Raw genomic sequence first — 22,144 nt, 5'->3', positions numbered from 1 at the left:
AGGTGGTCAGTGGAGACCGTGAAAAGTCAGGAGGCCCTGGGGCTGCTGGGTGGACCGGCCACATGCCTGGATGACCCTTTCGATGTTGAACTTCAGGGATAAGAGTGAGGGGTGCTTCAGACCGGGGACAGAACTGCTGCGAATGCAGATGGGCACCATGCTGCTCCGTGTTGGTGCTGAGAGAGGAGCCCCACTGACCGCCTCTCTGTTCTGCTCCCGATTGCAGTCCCCAGGGTCACACCTCTGCCCGCGACCTTCGGACTCCAGCGCCATGGCCAAGCCAGGCCAGGACATGGAGCTGAATCGCCTGGTCCAGGACCAGCCGCCTGGCCAGGAGGCCCCCAGGCTTGCACCCCCAAACCTGGCAGAGCACCTCCCCAATGTGCCTAGCTACCGCCCGCCCATCACCCGCATCCCTGTCCTCGTCACCCGGAGAACGGCCCTGTCCAATTCCAGCTTCGCCAAGGAGACCAGGAGCTCCATTCGTCGCTTAGGTAGCGCGAGCTCACCACCCAGTGCGCTTCAGCCTGCGGCGGGTGCAGCCAGGTGCCTCGGGTGCATGGCTTGGGCTCTCTACCTGCAGGGTGCTGTGGCCAGGGTGTGGGACCACGCCTTGTGCTCAGGGAAAGCCACTTTCTCTTCCTCTGCGGAACCAGGCCTTCCCCCTGCTTTGTGGTGGCAACGTGAAAGGGTTTCCTCTCCTTCTCCCCATGCCTACATTCTGCATTTAGCAATTATTTCTTTGGGTTACACGTGGCTTTCTGCAGACAATCGGGTTTTTAAAAAATAGAGAGGTAGTCATTTGCACTCTAGTCTAAACAATGCACTTTCTCGGATCTCTGGGCCACGAAGCTTGGGCCAAGGAGCTAGTCGTTTGGGGGGTAAGGGCATTAAAAAAAGAAAAGTAATAAGAGAGCGAAGTCAGGCCCTCTGCAGATACAATCTACTGATGGTGAGAGTTTGCTGGCTGGGCTTTCTGAGGACTATTAATATCTGCTCAGCAAATTCCACTTCAGGAAAGAAGGAGCTGCCAGGTGCAGGCCGGCCGGCCAGGAGGAGGCCATCCTGAGGGGCCAGCGCAGAGGGAGGCCTGTCTGGATCCCTTTAATTGTCACAAGGTCCTCATAGTGGCTTTTAGGCTACGGCTGCTCACTGGCTGATGAAAGTTCTCAGGGACATACTGGCACCTCTGGGCTGATCCCTGCCGCTTTCTGCCTTAGCTGAAGCCAGACCTGCCGACTCTCCTCTTGACGTTGGCTATTTTGGGTTGACACCGTGCAAAGCTGCCTCTGAGACCAGGCCAGGTGGTGGGTCTCACTGAGCCCTTCACGGGGACACTGACTCCTCTCTCCCCTTCCTGGCTCTCCATGGGCTCAGAGTTGGGGTGAGGTGGCACGCTGATCGTCCCCACCATGGGTCCGTGCCCTGGTGGGCAGACCCTAACTCTCCCACTCCAGGGCTCCCCCGACTCCCTCTCCCCTGGATCACCCCGTACCTGTTGTCCTATTCTGGGCCAACTCTCCTTTGATATGCGTCTTATTTTCTTTAACTGGATTCTCTTCTCAATTTAATTCATTTTACTGAAACTTGGTGTTACTATTCAAATGGAAAACCAGCACAGCTTGCCATGAAGAGAAATAACCCCAAACACCCAGAAAACAAATCAGTGCTGAGAGCTACGGGTGGGGTGGTGGCCGGCTGGGGGCCGTGCTGTGTCCTTGGCTGAAAGGGGCCTCGGATGTGTCAGAGGGGCGCTAGTGAAGGCCACCGAAGCGCTAACCTGACTTCCCCTCTGTGGATTCAGGATCTAGAGGGAATGGATCTGGAGTCATGTTCCCATTCTGTGTTCTCCTTTGCCTGATCTGTACATTGGAAATCATCCTCTGTCCTCCTGGGTCCCTGGGAATCCCCACTGGGAAATGTCCCCAGTGACAGCAGGTGGATCTGGCAAAGGTACGACACGTGTTGACTTTAGATGTGACAGATAAGGAAATGAGAAGATAGAGCAAGACGCACGGTTTCATTGAGGCCACTGGTGCCTCCCGAGCTGGGTTCGAATCCTGCTCTTTGTGCCTTGGTTTCTTATGCACAAAGTGGGGACCAGGATAACAACTACCTCACAGCACAGAGGAACGGGCTGGAGAGTCCACAGAGCTGGGTGTGGCAGCCCGTGTGCCTGGAGTCCCAGCTGCTCAGGAGGCTGAGGCAGGAGGATCGATGGAGCCCAGGAGTTCAAGGTCAGCCTGGCCAACATAGTCAACCCCATCTCAAAGCAACAATGAAAAAAAGTTGATATATATAAAATACTTAGAATTTGGCAAAAGAAATATTGGCCGGCATATAGGAAGTACTTAACAGTAAATGTTATTCTCTAACCAATTTAGTAATGTAATATTTTTTCTTTATATTTCTTTAAAAAAATTTTTTTATTTGTAGATGGGCACAATACCTTTATTTGATTGGTTTATTTTTTTTATGATGTGGTGCTGAGGATCGAACCCAGGGCCCCACACACGCTAGGCAAGTGCTCTACCACTGAGCCCCAGCCCCAGCCCTATATTTCTAATAATTCTGAGTCTATACATGGACGTGATATAAACCCATGCATTGCTATTTTGAGCTCCTGCTCTCCTGAGCTGGTAGGAAAGGCAACCTCAGTCGTGGGAGTTTTCTCCCCACCCCCCCAGGGGCATCAAGGATGCAGGGTCCCACCCAGGACAAGGCAGGGTGGGCATCAGCCCCTGCAGCTCTGTGGGGCCCCCTCGATGTGGATGCTGAATTTGGTGGGTTGCTGCTGCCCTCCCAAGTCCATGAGCATGTTCCAGAGGTTTCGTGATTGGCGGTCCCCTGTCCCCTCTCCTCCCCCCCAGCTCACCCTTCCAGGCCACCGAGCAGTTGGGTGAGGGCCTCCACCTCCTGTCCTCCTCCCGCCCAGAGGCTGGGGAATCTCCTGTTGGTTGGTGAAGTGTCTCCTTTACATTTTAGGCAACGTCTCCATTCACCTTCATCCTCTTCCTCCGAGAGATTAGGACTCGTTCTTTAAAAAATGCCAAGAGATCTTGATGCCTCCTTAGGTCCCCTCCACGAGACTAAGTATAAACAACTCCACAAAGTGGCAGCCTTCCCCACGATGGCCATTATCACACCCAGGGCCGGGTGACGCTCGGGGGTGATGCCCTGGCTCCCAAACCCACCTCCCCAAATCTTAGATCCAGTTATTTCAATAGCTCCCCTCCCCTACCTTGCTGGGGCCCAGGCCTGGCCTAGCTGCTCCCGAGGGTCCCCCAGGTGTTGGCGGGGGGGCGAAGGAGCAGGGGCACTGCTCAGACCCCGGCATCCCCTGAGCTTGGGCTTGGGCAGATCTGTCCCCACAGTCCCTGAGGTGGGGGATGGAGCCAGAGGCAGGAGCACACCTGGTGTCCTCAGGGATGACCTGGTGACACACTTCTCAGTGGTCTGGAGATTGGGTTCTGGTGGCTCCTGGCTTGTATGAAAACGGGAAATGCCAGAGCAGGTGCCCAGATCGGGGGTGGCACACACTAGAAAAATGGTCTGTGTCCCCTGGGTTTTCCCATAGGCCTGAGTGGCATTGTCACCCTACCTTGAGAGAGAAACTGAGGCTCAGAGAAGGGAAGCGGCTGACCAGCAGTGCTAGGCCAGGCCTGGGACTTCCCCTGAGGGTCCTGTCCAAGCACTGTCACCCCCTCCCCCGTGAATGCTCCCTCTGGGCTCAGGGGAGCCAGTCAGGGCTTGGAGGGTTTCTATGGCATGTGGCTTCTTTCGCGGCTCCTGGTTGGTGGCTGGCTGGCTGTGGCCCTCAGTGCATCTCAGGCATGGCGTCCCGCACCCCTGCATGGGGCAGGTGAGGCTGCCAGGCTCCCTCCAGACTCGGCTCCGCTGCTTCCTTCAGGCACGTGGCCAGGCCCCCCGCCACCCCGGCTTCTCTCCCTGACTCCCTTCCTCTCTCCCTTTCCCCAAGTGCCTGCCACGAAGGAGCACCCGGAGGTGCAGGTGGAAGACACCGAGGCTGACAGCCGCCCCCTCATCGTGGAGGAGACACCGCCCCAGCAGCTGCCACCTTCGCCCGCCAAATCCGACACCCTCACAGTCCCCGGCTCGGCCCCCGGGGCCCACAGGTGACCTTTTATGCTTCTCTTGGGGGCCTCAGTGCTGGGACCATGACACCCTCTCCTGGTTCTCCTGATGCCTGGCTCAGGGCTTTTTATAGGGGCTCTCCCCGGAGGTCCTGCCCCAGATGCCCTCAGGCAGGAGAGGAGGGCAGTCCTATGTGATGAATGTCACATGTGATGAATGTCACAGACTCATTGACACTTCCTTTTTATTTTTGAAAGGATGTGGTTCAGTTGGACTTACAAATGATCATAAACTACCAGTCCTTTTCTCCCCCTCTTCAACAAAAGTTTAAATGTGTGATACCGTTTACTGTACGCACATTGCGATACAGCGGCTCTCTAGAATTTTCCATCTCACACAACTGGAACTATACATTGAACGACACGTGCTCGCTCCTCCCCCAGCCCAGCTGGGAAGCGTCAGCCTCCTGTCTGTGAGCTCCAGGCCTTCAGGAGTCAGTGGAGTTGGCAGGATTTGTTCTTCTGCGGCTGTTCTGTGCTCTGGGCCTGGAGCCGTGTCTTGTGGTGACTCTACTGTAGCACGCGAGGGCTGGGGCGGTGGCTCAGCCGGAGAGCGTCGGGTTCCATCCTCAGCACTGTTCACCACGGTGGACATTTAGCTCATTTCCACCTGTTGGCTATTGTGGAAGCAGGAGTGCAAGGCACCATTTGAGTGCCATAGTCTGTGTTCGGTAAGTTGCTGCTACAGCGGAGTTCAGCAGGCTGCTCACACCTTCACGGTGGGGTGGGCCCGGCTGCACGGGTGGCCACGCTGTACCCATTTTAGGCCCAGCACACTCGGGGTCAAGGGCTGAGTGCTCATCATGGTTCGGACACTCGTCTTGATGGAGAACACAGGCTTGCTGTGCTGATGCTCTGATCCGTGTCCCTAGACGCTGGGTTTCACACACTGTCACCGTCTCCATGTGCTGACACGGTCTTCTGTGTTTCATAGGATAATACAAGTCCTTAAGAAACGACCCTTCTTCTCCACCAGCACCTAAGTCGTTAACCCATAAAACGCCGTTCCTAGTGGTGGACACTGGCCTGGGCAGGTCCTCCAGAATGATCTTTATGCTTCGTCTTCAACTTATTCTACTTTATGCTGAGCAGGACTTTTTCTCTAATTCCGGGGATGGCTTCCTTGCTGATGTTAAGAAATTTCTCTCTCTTCATCGCTCTTCTTCTCTTCCCAGGTTTTGGGGTAACCCAGCCAACCAAATCATTCTCGCTGTGGAGAAAAAGGGTGGGAAAATCCAGGGAATTCACCCCTAAAATGCCAACGTCAAATAGTATCAAAGGCACCTCTCCTACCCCGTCAGATCACCCAGGCTCCAACCTGGGGACCCCAGGCCAGGGGCAGGCTGGGCAGGAACCTTCTCATCCCTGAGATCCAGGTGGTTTTCAGGCTTCGACGCCATCAGCCAAGATGCAAAAAGGCCCCCAATGCAGCATTCTATGGCAGAGTTTAATTTTCTGAATGACAGGGGACCCCTGGATAATTTAGTCTTCATTTATTCAGATAGGGAACCTAGAGTCCAGGAGGGGATGGGATTTGCCCAAGGTCACACCTTGAAAGGGTGGGCACAGAGAAGGGGAGACTTCGAACTGGAGACAGGAGGGGAAGGACGTCCCAGCTGAGACCTGGTTGAGTGTCAAGGACCCCATGAAGTCGGGGAGATTTAGCCCTATTTTACAGAAAGGGAAAATGGAAAGAGCTCAGAGTTTAAGTCATTTGCCAAGGTCACGCCCTGGCCCGAGGCAGGGCTGGGTGCAAATTCAAGTTTGCCTGATACCCATCGAGTGAGCAGGTGGGAAGACGGAGGTCCGAGGCGGGCAGTGTCCCTCTCTTTTCTTTTGTGCCTCCCTCCAGCGAAATGAGGACCCTTTGGCAGAAGCACCCCGCCCCATCCTCTACCTAGGAACTGGCTCCGGGTGGTCCTCAGGATCAAAGTCATTTCTCTGCCCTCCTAAAGGCACCTTGTGTATCTGCATCCTTTCAGGAAGAAACTGCCCTCTCACGATGATGATGAGGCCGAAGAACTCAAGGCGCTGTCACCAGCCGAGTCCCCAGTGGTGGCCTGGTCAGACCCCACCACCCCACAGGAAGCCGAGTGAGTGGGGCCACCCCTCGGGTCTCATGATGCTGGGGGGCCGGGTGGGGTGGGCCGATGAGGAGGTGGAGGGGTGTGCGTGTTTTTAGAGGACGGCGGCTCCGGGGGACTGTATTTCTCCCAGGGGCTTCCGAGCAGTCCGTCGGCTGGTCTCCTGCGCTGGCTGCTCCTGGCTGGCCCAGGAGTTCTGCCAACTCCGCAGGATAGACTGCAACTCTGGGTCCAGCTCTGGGAACAGCCAGCAGTGCTCAGAGACAAGGGGGTGGTGACTGACCCCAAAAGGGTCGGCAGGAACAGGGGGACACGGGATCTCCACTGGGTCCCATCTTGGGAAGCTTGTCAAAAATTACAGACCCCGGGCCTATCCAGTTCTACTGGATCAGAGCCTCAGACCACAGCCCTGGGGAGGCTGCACCCGCTCCCTGGCCATCCTGCTGCCCCTTGTATGCAAAACAGGCAGTGACGGCCTTGGGCTGGGGTCTCTGGCATCTAATTATCCCAAGGCTGGGTCAATGGGGGGTGTTTCTGAAGAATCTGAGGGACCTGGTGCATGTTGGGTACCCCAGCCATGGGCATTTGGCCCCAGTCCCTGCCATGCTCTCCAGCCATGAGCCTCTTGAGACAGGAGATGCCAGGCTTGCCTTCCTCCTTCTTGCCTTTTTTTGTTTTTATATTTATAATTTTATGCAGTTTGTGCTTAACAGAGTAACAGGAAATTCATCAAAGATGAAGAAGCAGGAAAAACCCTTAACCTCATCCCTAGACCAGTTGCCCTTTTTAGCACACATTTAATACAGTAGGGTAGGTTAGGATGAGGACCGAGCCTCAGATAATATGGCATAAGTCAGGTATGATAATAAAAATTACCCTTAGCTGGGCACGGTGGCTACTTGGGAGGCTGGGGCAGGAGACTGCAAGTTTGAGACCAGCCTCAGTGACTTAGCAAGACCCTGTCTTTCAAAATAAAAATAGGGGCTGGGGATGCAGCTCAGTGGTAGAGCATGTGGCTAGCATGCAAAAAGGCCTGGGTTCAATTCCCAGCACTGCACAAACATGCAAAAATTATCTTTGAAATCTCATAAGGAGGTCAACATAGATACCCATGTATTAGTTAGGCTAAGTCGCTATAACAAATATACCCTAAAAGTTCAGTGACTGAAGGGACAAGAAGATATCTCATATGTCATAGTTAGATATGGCACAAGTTGCATGTTTCTGGTCAGTGGAAGGCTCTGCTCCACAGAATCATTTAGGTACCCAGGTTACAGTGGCTCTGCCACTTTTTCCATGTGGCTTCCAAGATCCCACTGGTCCTCATCAGAAAGGGACAACTGTTGGCCTTTCTTTAGCAAGGAGCTCTGGAGTCGCATGTCACATATCTACTCATGTTCCAATGGTGACAGCTTCCCACACATACCTCGAAGTGAAGTCCCAGGCTGGGTGGCTCTATTCCAGCCACTACTCACCACAGGGGAGAGCAGATGCCAGGAAGCAGCTTCCGTGTCTGCTGTCCTTGCATGCCACCTCTCATCAGGCCCATTCCTTGGTTCAGCCCAAGAGAAGCAGTTGACTTGAGTTTCTGTACCTTGACCCATATAGTCATATCACATCTGCAAACCCTGCTGGTACAGTCCGCTCAGCAAGCTGATCACAGTGTGGACACTCAGGGGAGCCCGCTCACGTGACCTGTGCCGGCTCACGCCGGGCAGATGCCCCACGCTGTTGGAAAGTGGGCAGCCTTCATCCTCCCTCTCTGCCACTCTCTTTCACTGTCAGTGCATGAACTCTAAGTCCTCTACGTTAAAGGGGGCTAACACATGTCTCCAGTGCCTTTTCCACTGATGTCCTATGTCCCCTAACATAGCCCCTGCTCCCCTCTCTGTTCTACCACAGGCACAAATCTCCTGGGAACCTTGAGCTGGGTCTAAATCCCCGATTCTGCTGAACTCTGGGCTGAGTTCCAAGAGTTTCTTCCCAAATTACAAAGGGAATGAAAGTTTATTTTAGGACCTGCGCCTGGATCAGAGGCAACAGGGTCCATTCTCTGACCCTGGTGGGTGTCAGTGTCCCTGGGGCCAGCGCACCTGCACATGATCCCTGCTGCCTTTCCACCTGGGAGAAAGTGGACAGGGTCGAATTTCTAGTGTTGGAGAAGAGGGGCAGGATGTGCCTCCTCCTGGCTCTGACGGAAGGTGAGCCCCAGACGGTGACCAGCTCTGACTGGACACCGGGGTCCTTTCCTGCTCAGCCTGTGTTCCGTTCCCACAGTGGCCAGGACCGTGCGGCCTCCACCGCCAGCCAGAACAGCGCCATCATCAACGACCGGCTGCAGGAGCTGGTGAAGCTCTTCAAGGAGCGGACGGAGAAGGTGAAGGAGAAGCTCATTGACCCGGATGTCACCTCCGACGAGGAGAGCCCCAAGCCCTGTGAGTGGGGGCTGCAGGTGGTCCACCTGGCCAGAGAAGGATGGGGTCCCCAAAGTCCCTGCCAACCAAGGTGAGGGTGGCCCAGGGTGAGTCTGGAGTGCCCAGGAGAAGCCCAGATCCCTGTGCTGTGGACTCGGGGCCCTGTGAAGACGGGTTCTCTGTCTGGGAGGGGACAAAGTTCAAGGTTATGAGCAACAACGGACCCTCTGCCCCCTTCCCGCTGGCAGGTGGGGGCCTGCGTGGGGCTGTGTCTCGGGCCACAGTCAGAGAGTGTCCCAGATGGTCTTATTGTTCAGATTCATTGGAGCCTCGAAAGTTCTTATGGGACCACCTAAACATTTTCCTTTCTTTCAAGGATTGAGGGGGAAATAAGAACCATGCTTTCTTGTCAGGAAGGTTTTCTAGATCTTTCCAGAGAAGGGCTTTGGAACTCCGGTGCCCACCATGGACCTGACTTCACAGTCCTAAAGCTAGAAACTCGGCCACATTGAGCCTGTGAGCAACAGGTCCTCGTCGCCCAGAGCAGCAGGTGGCTGCCAGGCAGGAGGCCAGGTCCCAGTCAGTGTCCCTGGCAGGGACAGAGGGGCCAGGAGTCCCGCTCTGAGAAGCCTGAGCAACGTCTCCTGATTTCTCTGGGCCCTTTCGCACTCCGACCCGACAGTGAGGGCCCTGGGTACGACCCCCCGCCCCTCAGAGGGCAGCCGGGGTCCAAACACAGGCGCGCAAGGCTGAGCTGAAATGGTCACCGTGCCCAGGAGGACCTCACTGGGACAGCTCCTGAGAAGCAGTTCCGTGCTGTAGCTGATAAGAGTCTCAGGGGGCAGCCTGGCTGCTGCTGCAGAGGGAGCCCAGGGGCGCTTCTGGGGAGCCCCCTGGATTCCACACACAGAGCTTGCAGCAGGCTGTGGGGTGGACCCCTCAGTTCTGGTTCCAGGGTCTGCGGTGGGGACCCTTCTCAGGGCTGGACAGGTGGTCACCCATGTCATCCCTCAGCCCCAGCCAAGAAAGCCCCAGAGCCCGCCCCAGCCTCGAAGCCCCCGGAAGCGGAGCAGGAGGAGGAGGAGCACTATTGTGACATGCTCTGCTGCAAGTTCAAACGGCGCCCCTGGAAGAAGTACCAGTTCCCCCAGAGCATCGACCCGCTGACCAGTGAGTCGCCACCGTGCAGTGGGAGAGGGCGGGTGAGGTGAGAGGCAGGTGGGAGGCCACGTCGTCCCAGGTTTGTGACCCATTTTCCAAACGATTCCACACTTCCTCACCTGGTTCTTAAACAACAACAAAAGTCGCTGGAATAGGAACGCAAGGTCACACCCATTTTAGAGATGGAGAAACCCAGGCACAGAGAAACCATCCAGCCTCAAGACACAGTGAGTTAGCACAGACCCAGACTCCTGGCTTTCGGCCAAGGCTTTGTGCCCGGGCTGCACCGAGACGGGGAAGGTTCTTCCACATTGAAGAGGAACTCCTCTCTCATCCCTTTAAGCGCATTCTATAGTCCTCAGGAGCGATGCCGTTGCCTATGTGCACAGCACTTTGCAGTTTACAAAGGCCTTCCCTGCCCCTCTTATCTGACATTCTCCTGTGACTTTGAGACGAGCAGGACAAGTGCCAGAGAGTGACTTTCTCAAGGTCACAAAGGAAATCTTTCAGGGGGCAAGACTCCAATCCTGGTGTCCCCTGGGCTTCTAAGATGACTAGGAGACCTACACTGTCCATCCATCCATCAACACCCCTGTCTGTCCCTCCATCCGTCCAACCTCCGTGCATGACTTACTAAGGCAGGAATTACCAGTTAGAAAATTTTTCAAAAAGAATGAAAGCCAAATGCTTTTCTAGTTAGGTGTCTACTGTCTAATAATGTCCCTGTAACCCCTCCTCAGTGTCCCTTCATTAGGGCCTTGGGGTGATCTGTCCTTAAAGCACAGAAAGTTTTACCCGTGTACAGTGACAGGAGCACCAGGTGCAGGCCCCCGGAAAGCTGGAAGCCCACCTGGCCCCACGGAGGGGGGTCCCGGGTCCAGCTGGGTCTAGCTGCCCATCCTCCCTCCCCGCAGACCTGATGTACATCCTGTGGCTGTTCTTCGTGGTGCTGGCCTGGAACTGGAACTGCTGGCTGATTCCCGTGCGCTGGGCCTTCCCCTACCAGACGCCGGGCAACGTCCACCTCTGGCTGCTGATGGACTACCTGTGCGACCTCATCTACCTCCTGGACATCGTCGTGTTCCAGATCCGCCTGCAGTTCGTCCGAGGGGGTGACATCATCGTGAGTCACAGGCCGGGGGAGAGGGGGATGGGGGCTGAGTCCTCCAGTCAGAGCCTTCAGGGGACTGACCCCTGAGGCTGCGGTAGACGACGAAATAAGTGAATAAGATAAGCTCAGGTGCAGCTGCCTGTGTGTGTTCAACAACACAGTTGCTTACTTTGCACACTTGGGTAGGTTCAGAGGACACACATCCAATATTGTTCATCGGCGAAGTAGCTCCGGGACCACCCACTGGAATTAAGGATGCAGCAGTAGCCCAGGGAATGGCCTTTAGGTCAGGCACACTGTTCAAATCCTAGCTGAATGGCCTGAGCCTCAGTTTCCTCATCTGTTAATTGGGGTTGGTAATAGTTCCCACCTGGTGGCATTGCTGTGCAGATTGATTGAGAGGATGCAGGGCACTCAGCTTGATAACTGCTGGAAACCAGCATGGGGTGGGGGTGTTCCTGGGGTTCCTGCAGAGAGCTTGCTGATGCTCTGCCACTTGGACCACTTTGAGACCCTGGTCTAGGCCAGCTCCTGCTTGAGGAAACCAAGGCCCTGATTGTGACTTTCCAAAAGCAAGTGACAGCTGGCTTGGTGGTGCACTCCTGTAAGCCCAGCATCTCAGGAGGCTGAGGCAGGAGGATTGCAAGTTCAGGGACAGCCTCGGCAACTTAGCAAGACCCTGTCTCAACCTAAAAAATAAAAAAAGAGCTGGACTCGGTGGTGCACATCTGTAAACCCAGAAACTCAGAGGGCTGAGGCAGGAGGGTCCTAAGTTTGAGGCCCCTCAGCAATTTAGCTGAGCATCTGGGCAAATGAATTAAACAGATACTTGTCAAAAGAAGAAATACACATGTCCAACAAGTGTATGAGCAAAATGTTCAACCCCATTAGCAGTTAGGAAAATTCAAGCCAAAACTATACTGAGATTTCGTCTCACACGGGTCAGAATGGCAGCCATCAAGAATAGGATATGGAGATGATGTGGAGAAAAAGGAACACTGTTAGACTGTTGGTGGGACTGTAAATCAGTACAGCTATGGAAGTCAGTAGGGAGGTTCCCCAAAAGTCTAGGAATAGAACCACCATATGACCCGGCTATACCACTTTTTGGTTTTTATCCCAAAGAATTAAAGTCATCTTACTAGAGGGACACATTCCTGCCCGTGTTACAGCACACGGTTCACCGCAGCCGAAATGGAACCAGCCTAGGTGCCCATCAACAGATGAGTGGATAAAGAAAATGTGGTGTCTATACACAGGGAGTTTTATTCAGCTATAAAGAAAATTGAAATTATGGCAGTTGCAGGAAAATGCATGGAACTAGAGCCCATCACGTGGAGCGAAATCAGCCAAACTCAGAAGGTCAAAGGTCGCATGTCTTCTCTCAAATGTGGAAGCTAGAGAGGGAAAAGGAGAAGAAGGGTGGGGGTATCTCATGAAAATCAGCAGGAACTCAGTAGAATACAGAAAAGGAATGGGGGGGGGTGCGGAGAGGGAGGGGGACGGGCTGGGGAGTGGTATTGGCCAAATGAGATCGTTACGTTGTGAGCATGTATGACTGTGTGACAGCAACCTCACCACTACGCACAAGTATGATGCACCAATAAAGAACGTGCAAAAAAATAGTAAAGGGCCCGGGAAGCAGCTCAGTGGTAGAACATCCCTGGGTTCAGTCCCCAGCACCAAAAAAAAAAAAAAGGAAAAAGGAGTGGGGATTAGCTCAGGGGCAAAGCAACCCTGGTGCAATCCCAGTACCCACCCCCAAAGCAATCCCAGAGGCCCCTATCTCCCCACTCAAGTCACTTCCTAAAATTCCCCAAGGAGGGAGGGACAGGGTGCGGTGGAGTGGGAGCGCCTTCCCGGCATGCCGTGGGCCCTGGGTTCCACCCAGAACAGCAGAGAAACAACTCCCACCTGCTCCCCTGCTCCCCTGCAGGTGAACACGTTGAAGTTTTGCAGAGGGAAAGCTCCCTGACTGCCTATTTCAGGCGGCTGCTCTGGGAGGAGGGGCTCTGGAGGAACCCCCTTTGCCTCTGCAGGTCAGGGCCTGAGCTCTCACCCACTTCATGTCATTGTCCATTTTCTTTCAGGTGGACAAAAAGGAGATGCGAAACAACTACCTGAAGTCCCGCCGATTTAAGGTGCGTGCAGGTTGCCAGCCGTGAGCCCGCGGGGCCTCGCCAGGCCCAGTGCTCTGGGGACACATAGGATGTGGCTGCCACTATCTCCCATGGAGTGTCCTCCAGGCCACTCAGGCTGGGTGGCGCTCAGAGGCCACCTGGCAAGGGGCCAGCCCCTACCACGGGTTCCCAGTAGCCACGGGGCCATGGTCATGGTAAGGGAGCCGCCTGGTGCTTCCACTGAGGCCGAAGCCCAGGGACGGTTGGGGGGATATCTCCTACCCCCATCTGAGGCCCTCCTGGGGTTCTGACCTCACCTTTCCACGGTAAAGGCCCCGCCCTTTCCCCTCGCTCCCCTGCCCCCCCCTTCACCGTGCACCGTGGGGGCCGTTGGGATTGCAGATGGACCTGCTGTGCCTCCTGCCCTTGGATTTGCTCTATTTGAAGTTGGGCATGAACCCCCTCCTCCGCCTGCCCCGCTGCTTAAAGGTAAGACCCGCAGCCGCCCTTCCCCAGTGCCTAATTAGCGCCTCTGTGCTCTGCACTAGACACTGCCACCTTAATGTCCCCCTAAGTTTCCCCCAAGAGCCTGGGAAGGGGGAGGTGTCCTTGAAGGTGGCCCAGGGGACAGGCACCTACTCCTCCCATGTCTTAATGGAAAGTGACCAGCTGGCACTGCTGCTAGGTATTGATCCAGGGGCTTACCAGGCCCTGGTTCCTCAACCCTGGATGTGGGTGCTGTGCTGACAGCCTCAGAGAGCCTAAGGAACCTGCCCAAGGGCACACAGCACAGAGCAGAGCCGGGGCTGGAATAGGCAGTCTGTCCCCTCTGACCGTTAAAGAGATGGTCCAGAGTGGGGTTCCACTTTATGATGGGCTCTACCCAAAAGACAAGGAGACTGGCACTTGGAGCTGCTGGGTGATGTGCCCAAGGTCACAGGAGAGGAAGTGCCGGGATGGGTGTGAGGCCCCGCCCACCACCCGTTTGGTCATTGGTTGGTGCTCAATGTCAGTCCAGTTGTTCATCCTGCCACTCACTGGGGAGAGGCAGGGTCCCAGGGAGGGTCTTCCTGATACTGGAGACCTGGCAACTGTCCTTTAATGGGGCTAGGGTAGACAGCCACTCAGGGCTCCTGGGATCCCCAAATGAATTGTTCCAGCCAACCACTTAAATTCCTCTCTCTCCCTACGTGATGCCTGGTGCCTTTTTTAGGGGGGATTGACACAAAAGGGAAATGCGATAACATCAATGACCCAGAGAAAAAGGGCAGAGAACACTAGGAGGAATGCAAGAGCCCGGGTGAAACCGCACCCAGGAGCTGCCTCTGAGCTTCCTGGCTGCCCAGGGGAAGAGGGAAACTGTACTTGGCACCATTCTTGTCTGACTCGTACCACCTCCCGGGGGCTCAGAGGTTGCTTTAGAGCTAGTCATCGGCATGAGGAAGGTTGGGTCTGAATTCAAATGTTGGCTCAGGGCTGGGGCTGGGGCTGGGGCTGGGGCTGGGGCTCAGTGGTAGAGCACTTGCCCAGCTCGCGTGAGGCCCTGGGTTGGATCCTCAGCACCACATGAAAAGATAAATAAGTAAAATAAAGGTATTGTGTCCATCTACAACTAAAAAAAAAAAAAACAAGCAGAAAAAGAAATTTTGACTCTCACTCCCCAGCATGGGCTTTGGTCACATTATTGGACTTCACTGAGTGACAACTTTCTGTCAAAGGAGAATTATAAGGCTGGGGGTGTGGCTTCGTGTTAGAGTGCTGGCCTAGCGTGTGTCAGGCGCCGGGCTCGTCCCTAGCACCAAGGAAGGAAGGAAGGAGGGAGGGAGGGAGGGAGGGAGGGAGTTATATAAGGTACTGATCATATAACAGGAGCTCCATAAAGGAGTAGTGGTGCACATCTGTAATCCCAATGATGTGGAGGCTGAGACAGGAGGATTGGAATTTGAGGCCAGCCTGGCACCTTCATGAGACCCTGTCTCAAAAAATAAAAAGGGCTAGGGATGTCACTCAGTGGTGGAGTGCCCCTGGGCTCAATCCACAGGAACCCCCTTCAAAAAAAAGTAGTTATTGTTATACTTTTATTACTATAAATAAGCCTTTGAAGGAACTAAGGAAGAAGTGTTAGGAATGATTTTTTAAAAAATAAGATTATTTCCTTTAAAAGTCAACATTTAAAAGAGTCCCTAACCTGGGATGCGTGGACCCCTGAAAGTTTCACGGTGGGGTCAGAAGGTCTGGGAGTCCCCGTTAATTCACTCCACGCCACTGTGACCCCAGGACCCCGTGTGATTCCCACGGCCAGGGGCCAGGGCTGCCATGATTCCTAGTGGGGTTTCTGGCCCCACCAGGCCCAGGGCGAGGCCCTCTGGTTTGGGACGCTCACTGTCCAGCCCCTTCCCCGGGAGGAAGGGCTCAGTCCTGGGGCCGCTAGCAGCGGGCAGCTGAGGGCAGCGTGGCCCCTGCAGCGTGGCTGCCCCTGACGCCCGCTCCTTGCCCCCAGTACATGGCCTTCTTCGAGTTCAACAACCGCCTGGAAGCCATCCTCAGCAAGGCCTACGTGTACAGGTGGGGCCGCGTGCGCGCACTCGCACACACACATGCACACGTGTGGACACACAACACACACGCATGCCACACACACCACACCCCCCCACCATACATACACACCCCACACACATGCCTGCACACAGTGCACACACCACAAACCACACACACCACACACCCCCACATGCACACATCACACACACGCATGTGCGCACACACACGTGTACACACACCACAAACACACGCCACACACACATGCACTCCCCACACACACACACTACACCACTCACCCACACACACATGCACACACACACACACATACCGCACACACGCACACACCACACACACACACACACACACACGCACACTCCACACACACACACACACACACACACAGGACAGAGCATTCTCACCACTCGCCTGCCCTGTCCCACCCTGACCTCCCGGCCTCAGCACACAGGAAGCGGGCCTCTTCCTGGCCTCTTCCTGGCCCAGCCTCCTCCTCTCTGAAGGGATGTTTATGTTTAGGTCAGGAATGTCCTATTTCCTCCCATTGTGACTTGGGACGAGGGTCCACACAGGTGGACGCAGCCGCTCAGCAGCACGGGGAGGGGGGGCACGAGGTCACCAGCCACGCTGGGAAACAAGGCTCCTCCCTCCTCTTGAGACCTCTCAGCCTCATGGTCACCTCTCTGCAGTCACCTGTCCCCTCCAGGCCCTCCCCACAGCCACGTGACTCCTTTGTCCCCTCTGCTCCCCCAGAACTCATCAGCAGGTAGCTCTTCCCGCCTGGACCAGTCCTAGCCTGAGTCTCGACAAGGTTCCCGTCAAGGGCCACCATTCCTAACTGCCACCGCCTCGGAAGAGTGCCCCATGGGGCCAGTGTGGCCCCCCAGCTGTCCCACTGGCAGGGCGTCCACCCACGGCAGGGCGTCCACCCACGGCCGGGCCCCACGTCCCAATGGGGGAAGTTGTGAAGTGGGCTTCCCGGGAGGAGAGGGTGAGCCCCCTTGCTCCCCTGGGGTGGCGAGAGGCCTCCAGCACGCTGTCACCTGGGGTCCTGCTCTCTCTCACCCTGGGTGGTGTCCCGCCCGGCAGGGTCATCAGGACCACAGCCTACCTGCTCTACAGCCTGCACCTCAACTCCTGCCTCTACTACTGGGCGTCGGCCTATCAGGGAATCGGCTCCACCCACTGGGTGTACGATGGCGTGGGGAACAGGTGAGCCGGCCTCCTCCGGGTGACATTCTCCGTCTTTGTCATTCAGAGCATACAGGCTCCGCTGCTTTGCTAAGGAATGGCTCTCCCAAGACGAGGTTCGGGGGCCATGTCCCGTGTCTTCCTGAGCCACTTTCCTGCGCACCTGCTGTACCTGCTGTAGGTGGGCACAGGTACAGGTGGGAACGAGACCCGCAGGAAGGGTCCTTTCAGCTTCCCAAAGTCCAGGAAGGCAGGCCAGCACACCGTCCATCTACCCTCACCCCCCATGGCCCACTGGGAACGAGGCCACAAAACACTTCCCAACACAGCTTCCCGGGGGTCACCAGCCACCGAGGAGCTTGCGGACAGGGGCAACCGGCTTGCCGTTCCCGTATTCTACCACGGGAGGGTGGCGACGGTGTGTATGTGCCAGGTGATGCTGCAGGGCACCTTTGTCCTCTGGCCTGATGGTTTCCTCACCTCAAATTCTTGCAAGGGGAGTAGCCAAGGGTGCAAAAATGTTAATTATTTGAATTAATAAAAACTAATAAACTTCTTTAGCGTGGTGTCGGGGTTATAGAAAGGTCCCTGAGGAAGTCGAGAGTTCCCATACATGGACTGCCTCACTTTCTTCCTTCTTTTCTCCCCCACGGGGCAGGGGATGAAGCCTGGGTCTGGTGCATGCCAGGCAAGCGCTCCCCGGGGCCTCTCATGATGCGAAAAGCTCACAGTCCAGCCCTCCACACTGGGTCCCCCTCCAGGCACCTGCTTCCAACTCTAGAGTTCGCCCCTTCTGAGACTCACAGTTGTTGTTGTTTTTTTTTTTAAATTAGAGCGTTGTAGTTATAAGTAGAGGTTGGGTTCCTTTTGACAAACTCCTGTGCGTGGAATTTGATGGACCCTGTTTCAGTCTCTGCTCCCCTTTCCCTCCTCTCCTCCCTCCCCCTCCTCCTTGCTCAACTGGCCTCCCTGTCACCCATTTTATTTATTTATTTTCAGTTGGTGCTTTCTACATATGGTGAAGCTCCCTGTGGCATATCTACGTATGCATTTAACGTGATTTTGTTGAATTCGCTCCATATTTCTTCCCGTTTCCCATCCCTCTTTCCTCCCTCAGTCTCCTGCTCCACCCACCTTCCCTCTGTCTTCACACTATCCTGTCCTCCCACCCATCCCCAACCTTCTTTCCTCGTTTTGCTCAAGCTTCCACATATAGGAGAAAAAAACATTTGACCCTTCATTTTCTGAGTCTGGCTTATTTCACTTGGCACGATGTTCTCCCTTTTCATTCATTTACCAGCAAATGCCATGATTTTATTCTTCTTTATGGCTGAGTAAAAGTCCATTGTGAGTATTTACCACATTTTCTTAATCCGTTCATCTGTTGGTGGGTATCTGGATTGATTTCATGCTTAGGCTATTGTAAATTGGGCTGCAACAAACATCGGAGTGGCTGCATTGCTGTCATATACTGATTTTAGATCTTTTGGATAAATACTGGGGATCAGGATAGCTGGGCTGTATGGTGGTTCCATTCCTAGTTTTTTGAGGAATCTCCATACTGCTTTCCAGAGTGATGGTACTAGTTTGAGATCCCACCAACACTGTATGAGTGTACCCTTTCCCCCACATTCTCGCCAGCATGCATTATTATTCGTATTCTTGATAATTGCCATTTTGACTGCAGTGAGATGAACTCTTAGTGGAGTTTTGATTTGCATTCCCCTGATGGCTAGAGATGTTGAACATTTATTTTTTTCATGTATTTGTTGACCATTTTTGTTTTCTCTTCTGGGAAATGTCTCTTTAGTTCTTTTTCCCATTGATTGATTGGGTGATTTGCATGTTTGTTTATTTCCGGGTTATATTTTTTTGAGTTCTTTACATGTTCTGGATATTAACTCCCTGTTGAAGGAGCAGCTGGCAAAGATCTTCTCCCCTCCTGCAGCTCTCTCTCCACACTCTTAATTGTTTCCTTTGCTGTATGGAAGCTTTTTTTAATTTGACGGCATCCTGCTTGCTGATTCTTGGTCTGATTTCTTTGAGCTTCAGGGGTCTTGCTGAGGAAGTCGGAGCCCGTCCCAGTGCATTGGAGTATTGAGCCGATGCTTTCCTCTAGCACTTGCAAAGTCTGTAGCCCACTTTGATTTGACTTTTGTACAGGGTCAGGGATCTAATTTCATTCTACATACAGGATATTCAGTTTTCCCAGCACCATTTGTTAAAAAGGCTGTCTTTTCTCCAACATATATTTTTGACACCTTTGTCAAATATCGTGGCTGTGAGCATATGGGTTGGTCTTTGTGTCTCTCTTTCTATTCCATTGGTCTCCATGTCTGTTTTGATGCCAGTACTATGCTGTTTTTGTTACCACAGCTCTGTAGTGTGATTTTAGATCAGGTATTGTGAGGCCTCTAGGATCGATCGCTCTCCTTGCTCAGGATTGCCTTGGCTGCCAGGCATGATGGTGCCCACCTGTCATCCCAGCAGCTGGGGAGGCTGAGGCAGGAGGATTGCAAGTTCAAAGCCAGCCTCAGCAACTCAGTGAGATCCTGTCTCTAAATAAAATACAAAATAGGGCTGGGGATGTGGCTCAGTGGTTGAGTGCCCCTGAGTTCAATCCCAGGTACCCCCCACCAAAAAAAAAAAATAGGATTGCCTAAGCTATTCTGGGCCTCTTGTTCTTACAAATAAATTTTAGGACTGTCTTTTCTAGTTCTGTGAAAAATATCATTGGTATTTTAATGGGGGTTGCATGGAATCTGAATATTACTTTTGGTAGCATGGCTGTTTTGACAATATTATGAACATGGGAGGTCTTTCCATTTTCTAAGGTCTTCTTCGATTTTTTCTTCAGTGTTCTATAATTTTCATTGTAGATCTTGCACCTCCTTGATTAGATTAATGGCCAACCTTTTTTTTGTTGTTGTTGTTGTTATTCTGAATAGGATGGCTTTCCTGATTTCTTTCTCAGCAAAATCACTGTTGGAGTATAGGAAAGCTACTGATTTATGAATGTTGATCTTGCCTGATATTTTGCTAAATGCATCTATCAGTTCCAGATGTCTTCTGGTAAGGTTTTGGGGTCTTCTAGGCATAGAATCATGTCATCAGGAGATAGAGATAATTTGACTTCTTCTTTTTCTGTTTTTATCCCTTTGATTTCCTCCTCTTGCCTGGTTGCTCCGGCTAAAGTTCCGAGAACCATATTGAATAGAAGTGGAGAGAGTGGACATCCTTCTCTCATTTCTGATCATAGAGGAAATGCTTTCAGTTTTTCTCCCTTCAGTGTGACGTTGGTTTGGGGTTTGTCGTATTCAGCCTTTATAATGTAGAGGTAAGTTCCTTCCAGCCCTAGTTTCTCCCGTGTTTTTAACATGAACGGGTGCTGGATTTTATCAAAGGTCTTTTTTGCAACTATTGAGATGCTCATCTGATCCTGGGTCATTATTCCATTTACTGATGAACTATATTTATTGATTCATTTACGTTGAATCAACCTTGCATCCCTGGGGTGAAACTCACTTGATCGTGATATAATACCTTTTTGAAGTGTTTTTGAATACAGTTTGCTAACATTTCATTAAGGATTTTTGCATTTATGTTTGTCAGGGATATCGATCTATAGTTTTCTTTCCTGGATGTGTCTTTGTCTGGTTTGGGTATCAGGATTATACAGGCTTTAAAGAATGTATTTGGAAGTGTTTTCTCCCTTTCAATTTCATGGAATAGTTTGAGAAAGACTGGTGTTAGTTCTTCTTTAAAGGTCTGGTGCAATTCAGCTGAGAATCCATCTGGTCTTGGGCTTTTCTTTGTTGGAAGACTTTTAAGTGCTGTTTCAATTTCATTTGACTTGACATTGGTCTGTTGAGGTTTTCTACATCTTCCTGGTTTGATTTGGGCAGGTCATATGTGTGTAGAAATTTGTCAACGTGAGACTCAGTTTTCTTATCTACAAAATGACCGTAGTCTCACCTTCAGAATTCTGGAGAGGAATAATAAGCCAATGCAGCCCAGGCCTGGACACTGGTCAGTGTCCCCTTCCTAGCTATAGCTATTATTCTGGGGAAGCCAAACTGCCAGTAAAGGGGTTCATAACCTTAGGTCAGTGCTTCCACCCTCCTGGAAATTGAAGCTAAATCTTGAGAATACGTTAATTTCACTCCAGGGGAGTTTCCTTCAATCCCAGAGGGCTCACGCCCCACTGAGCTAAGAATCCACCTCTCTGGGGCTGGCAGCCTTGGGAAGGGATGGAAAGCAGGAAGGGCACCCGAGTTCCTGCATGTGCTGGTCCTTCACCCTGTCCAGGGCTCTCCTGCTCTGGTTCTGCCCAGCCTGGGCACAAAAGGAGGGTCCCACAGACCCACTAGCAGGGAAGACATGAGGACTCTGTCCCTAGATGTGCTGTGCCAATTAAGATTCCTCTAACTGGGAAGCACTGGGAGAAAGCGGGAGCTCTGTGGGCACTGTCCTCTCTGTTAGTGGCCCAGGTACCTGCACACCCAGCCTGGTTGGTCCCCAGGGTTGAGGGCTGCTCAGTCACTAAAGGTGCTCCACAGCCCTCTGGTGGCCAGAACCGGTATGACAGGGGCGTGACCAGGGCAAGCTTCCTGGTGCTGCCCTAGACGTCCAGGCCACAGGTGAAAATGAGGTTCAGAAAGGCCAGGGCAGCTAGTCAGAGGCAGAGCCCCCACCTCACTCCCAGCAACCTCTGCGCCCTCCTCCCAGCACTCAGTGCCCGTTTCTTGCTGTCCCCGCAGGAGGGGACCCTCCCGAGGACCAGGCCAGGCTGTCCCTCCCCCGCTGCAGACCCGTGGCAGGCACTGGCCGCATGAAGGTCTTAACCACTGATTGGCTGAGAACCCACCTGCGCCAGGCACTCTTCTGGCACCTCATTTCATTCTCATGGTGGCCTGTGAAGGCTGTCCCCTTGCCACCCCCATTTTATGGAGGAGGGGACTAAACCTTAGAGAAATTTTTTAAATCTGCAAGTTCTGTAGCTGGAAAGTGGCTCTGAGCCCAGGTGGCCTGGCCCCAGAGCCCATGTTGCAGCTGCAGGGCTGCAGGCAGAGCTGGTCCGAAGAGCCCAGGGAGGCCCTGGGCAGCTGGCCCGACAACCCATCTCCAGGCTCCGCGGGCCCCCTTCGTGGCTGACTCCAGGGGGGTTCAGCCTGAGGGTACAGACCTGTGTGTGATCTCTTGCTGCTTTGTGATAACCAGACAAGCTCGGGGCATCTTCTGTGCCTTTTATCTCACAGTAGGACCCCGTCACCCACACCTCCCTTCCTGACACGTCGTCGTGGGCCTCTGTCAGGGGTTACCTGATGATGGATGATTGACAGCCAGACCCTGGTTC

The 22,144-nt window shown here is 53.5% G+C and overlaps 1 protein-coding gene across 1 annotated transcript in view; it reads left to right on the top strand.

Moving 5' to 3' along the window:
• The window catches only part of Cngb1 (cyclic nucleotide gated channel subunit beta 1), a 47,499-nt gene that overhangs the window by 7,956 nt on the left and 17,399 nt on the right, over positions 1-22,144 (top strand). Inside the window, exons 3-12 of the mRNA XM_026395728.2 lie at positions 227-494; positions 3,980-4,136; positions 6,137-6,247; positions 8,516-8,673; positions 9,667-9,822; positions 10,728-10,936; positions 13,015-13,065; positions 13,447-13,533; positions 15,545-15,609; positions 16,687-16,809. Of these exons, the coding sequence (XP_026251513.2) occupies positions 227-494; positions 3,980-4,136; positions 6,137-6,247; positions 8,516-8,673; positions 9,667-9,822; positions 10,728-10,936; positions 13,015-13,065; positions 13,447-13,533; positions 15,545-15,609; positions 16,687-16,809 (1,385 nt within the window). The remainder of the gene's footprint in view (positions 1-226; positions 495-3,979; positions 4,137-6,136; positions 6,248-8,515; positions 8,674-9,666; positions 9,823-10,727; positions 10,937-13,014; positions 13,066-13,446; positions 13,534-15,544; positions 15,610-16,686; positions 16,810-22,144) is intronic.

The sequence above is a fragment of the Urocitellus parryii genome, chromosome 15 (genome assembly GCF_045843805.1).
Source record: "Urocitellus parryii isolate mUroPar1 chromosome 15, mUroPar1.hap1, whole genome shotgun sequence".
In the NCBI taxonomy this organism is placed as follows: Eukaryota; Metazoa; Chordata; class Mammalia; order Rodentia; family Sciuridae; genus Urocitellus; species Urocitellus parryii.
This window is presented reverse-complemented; position numbering and strand designations above follow the sequence as displayed.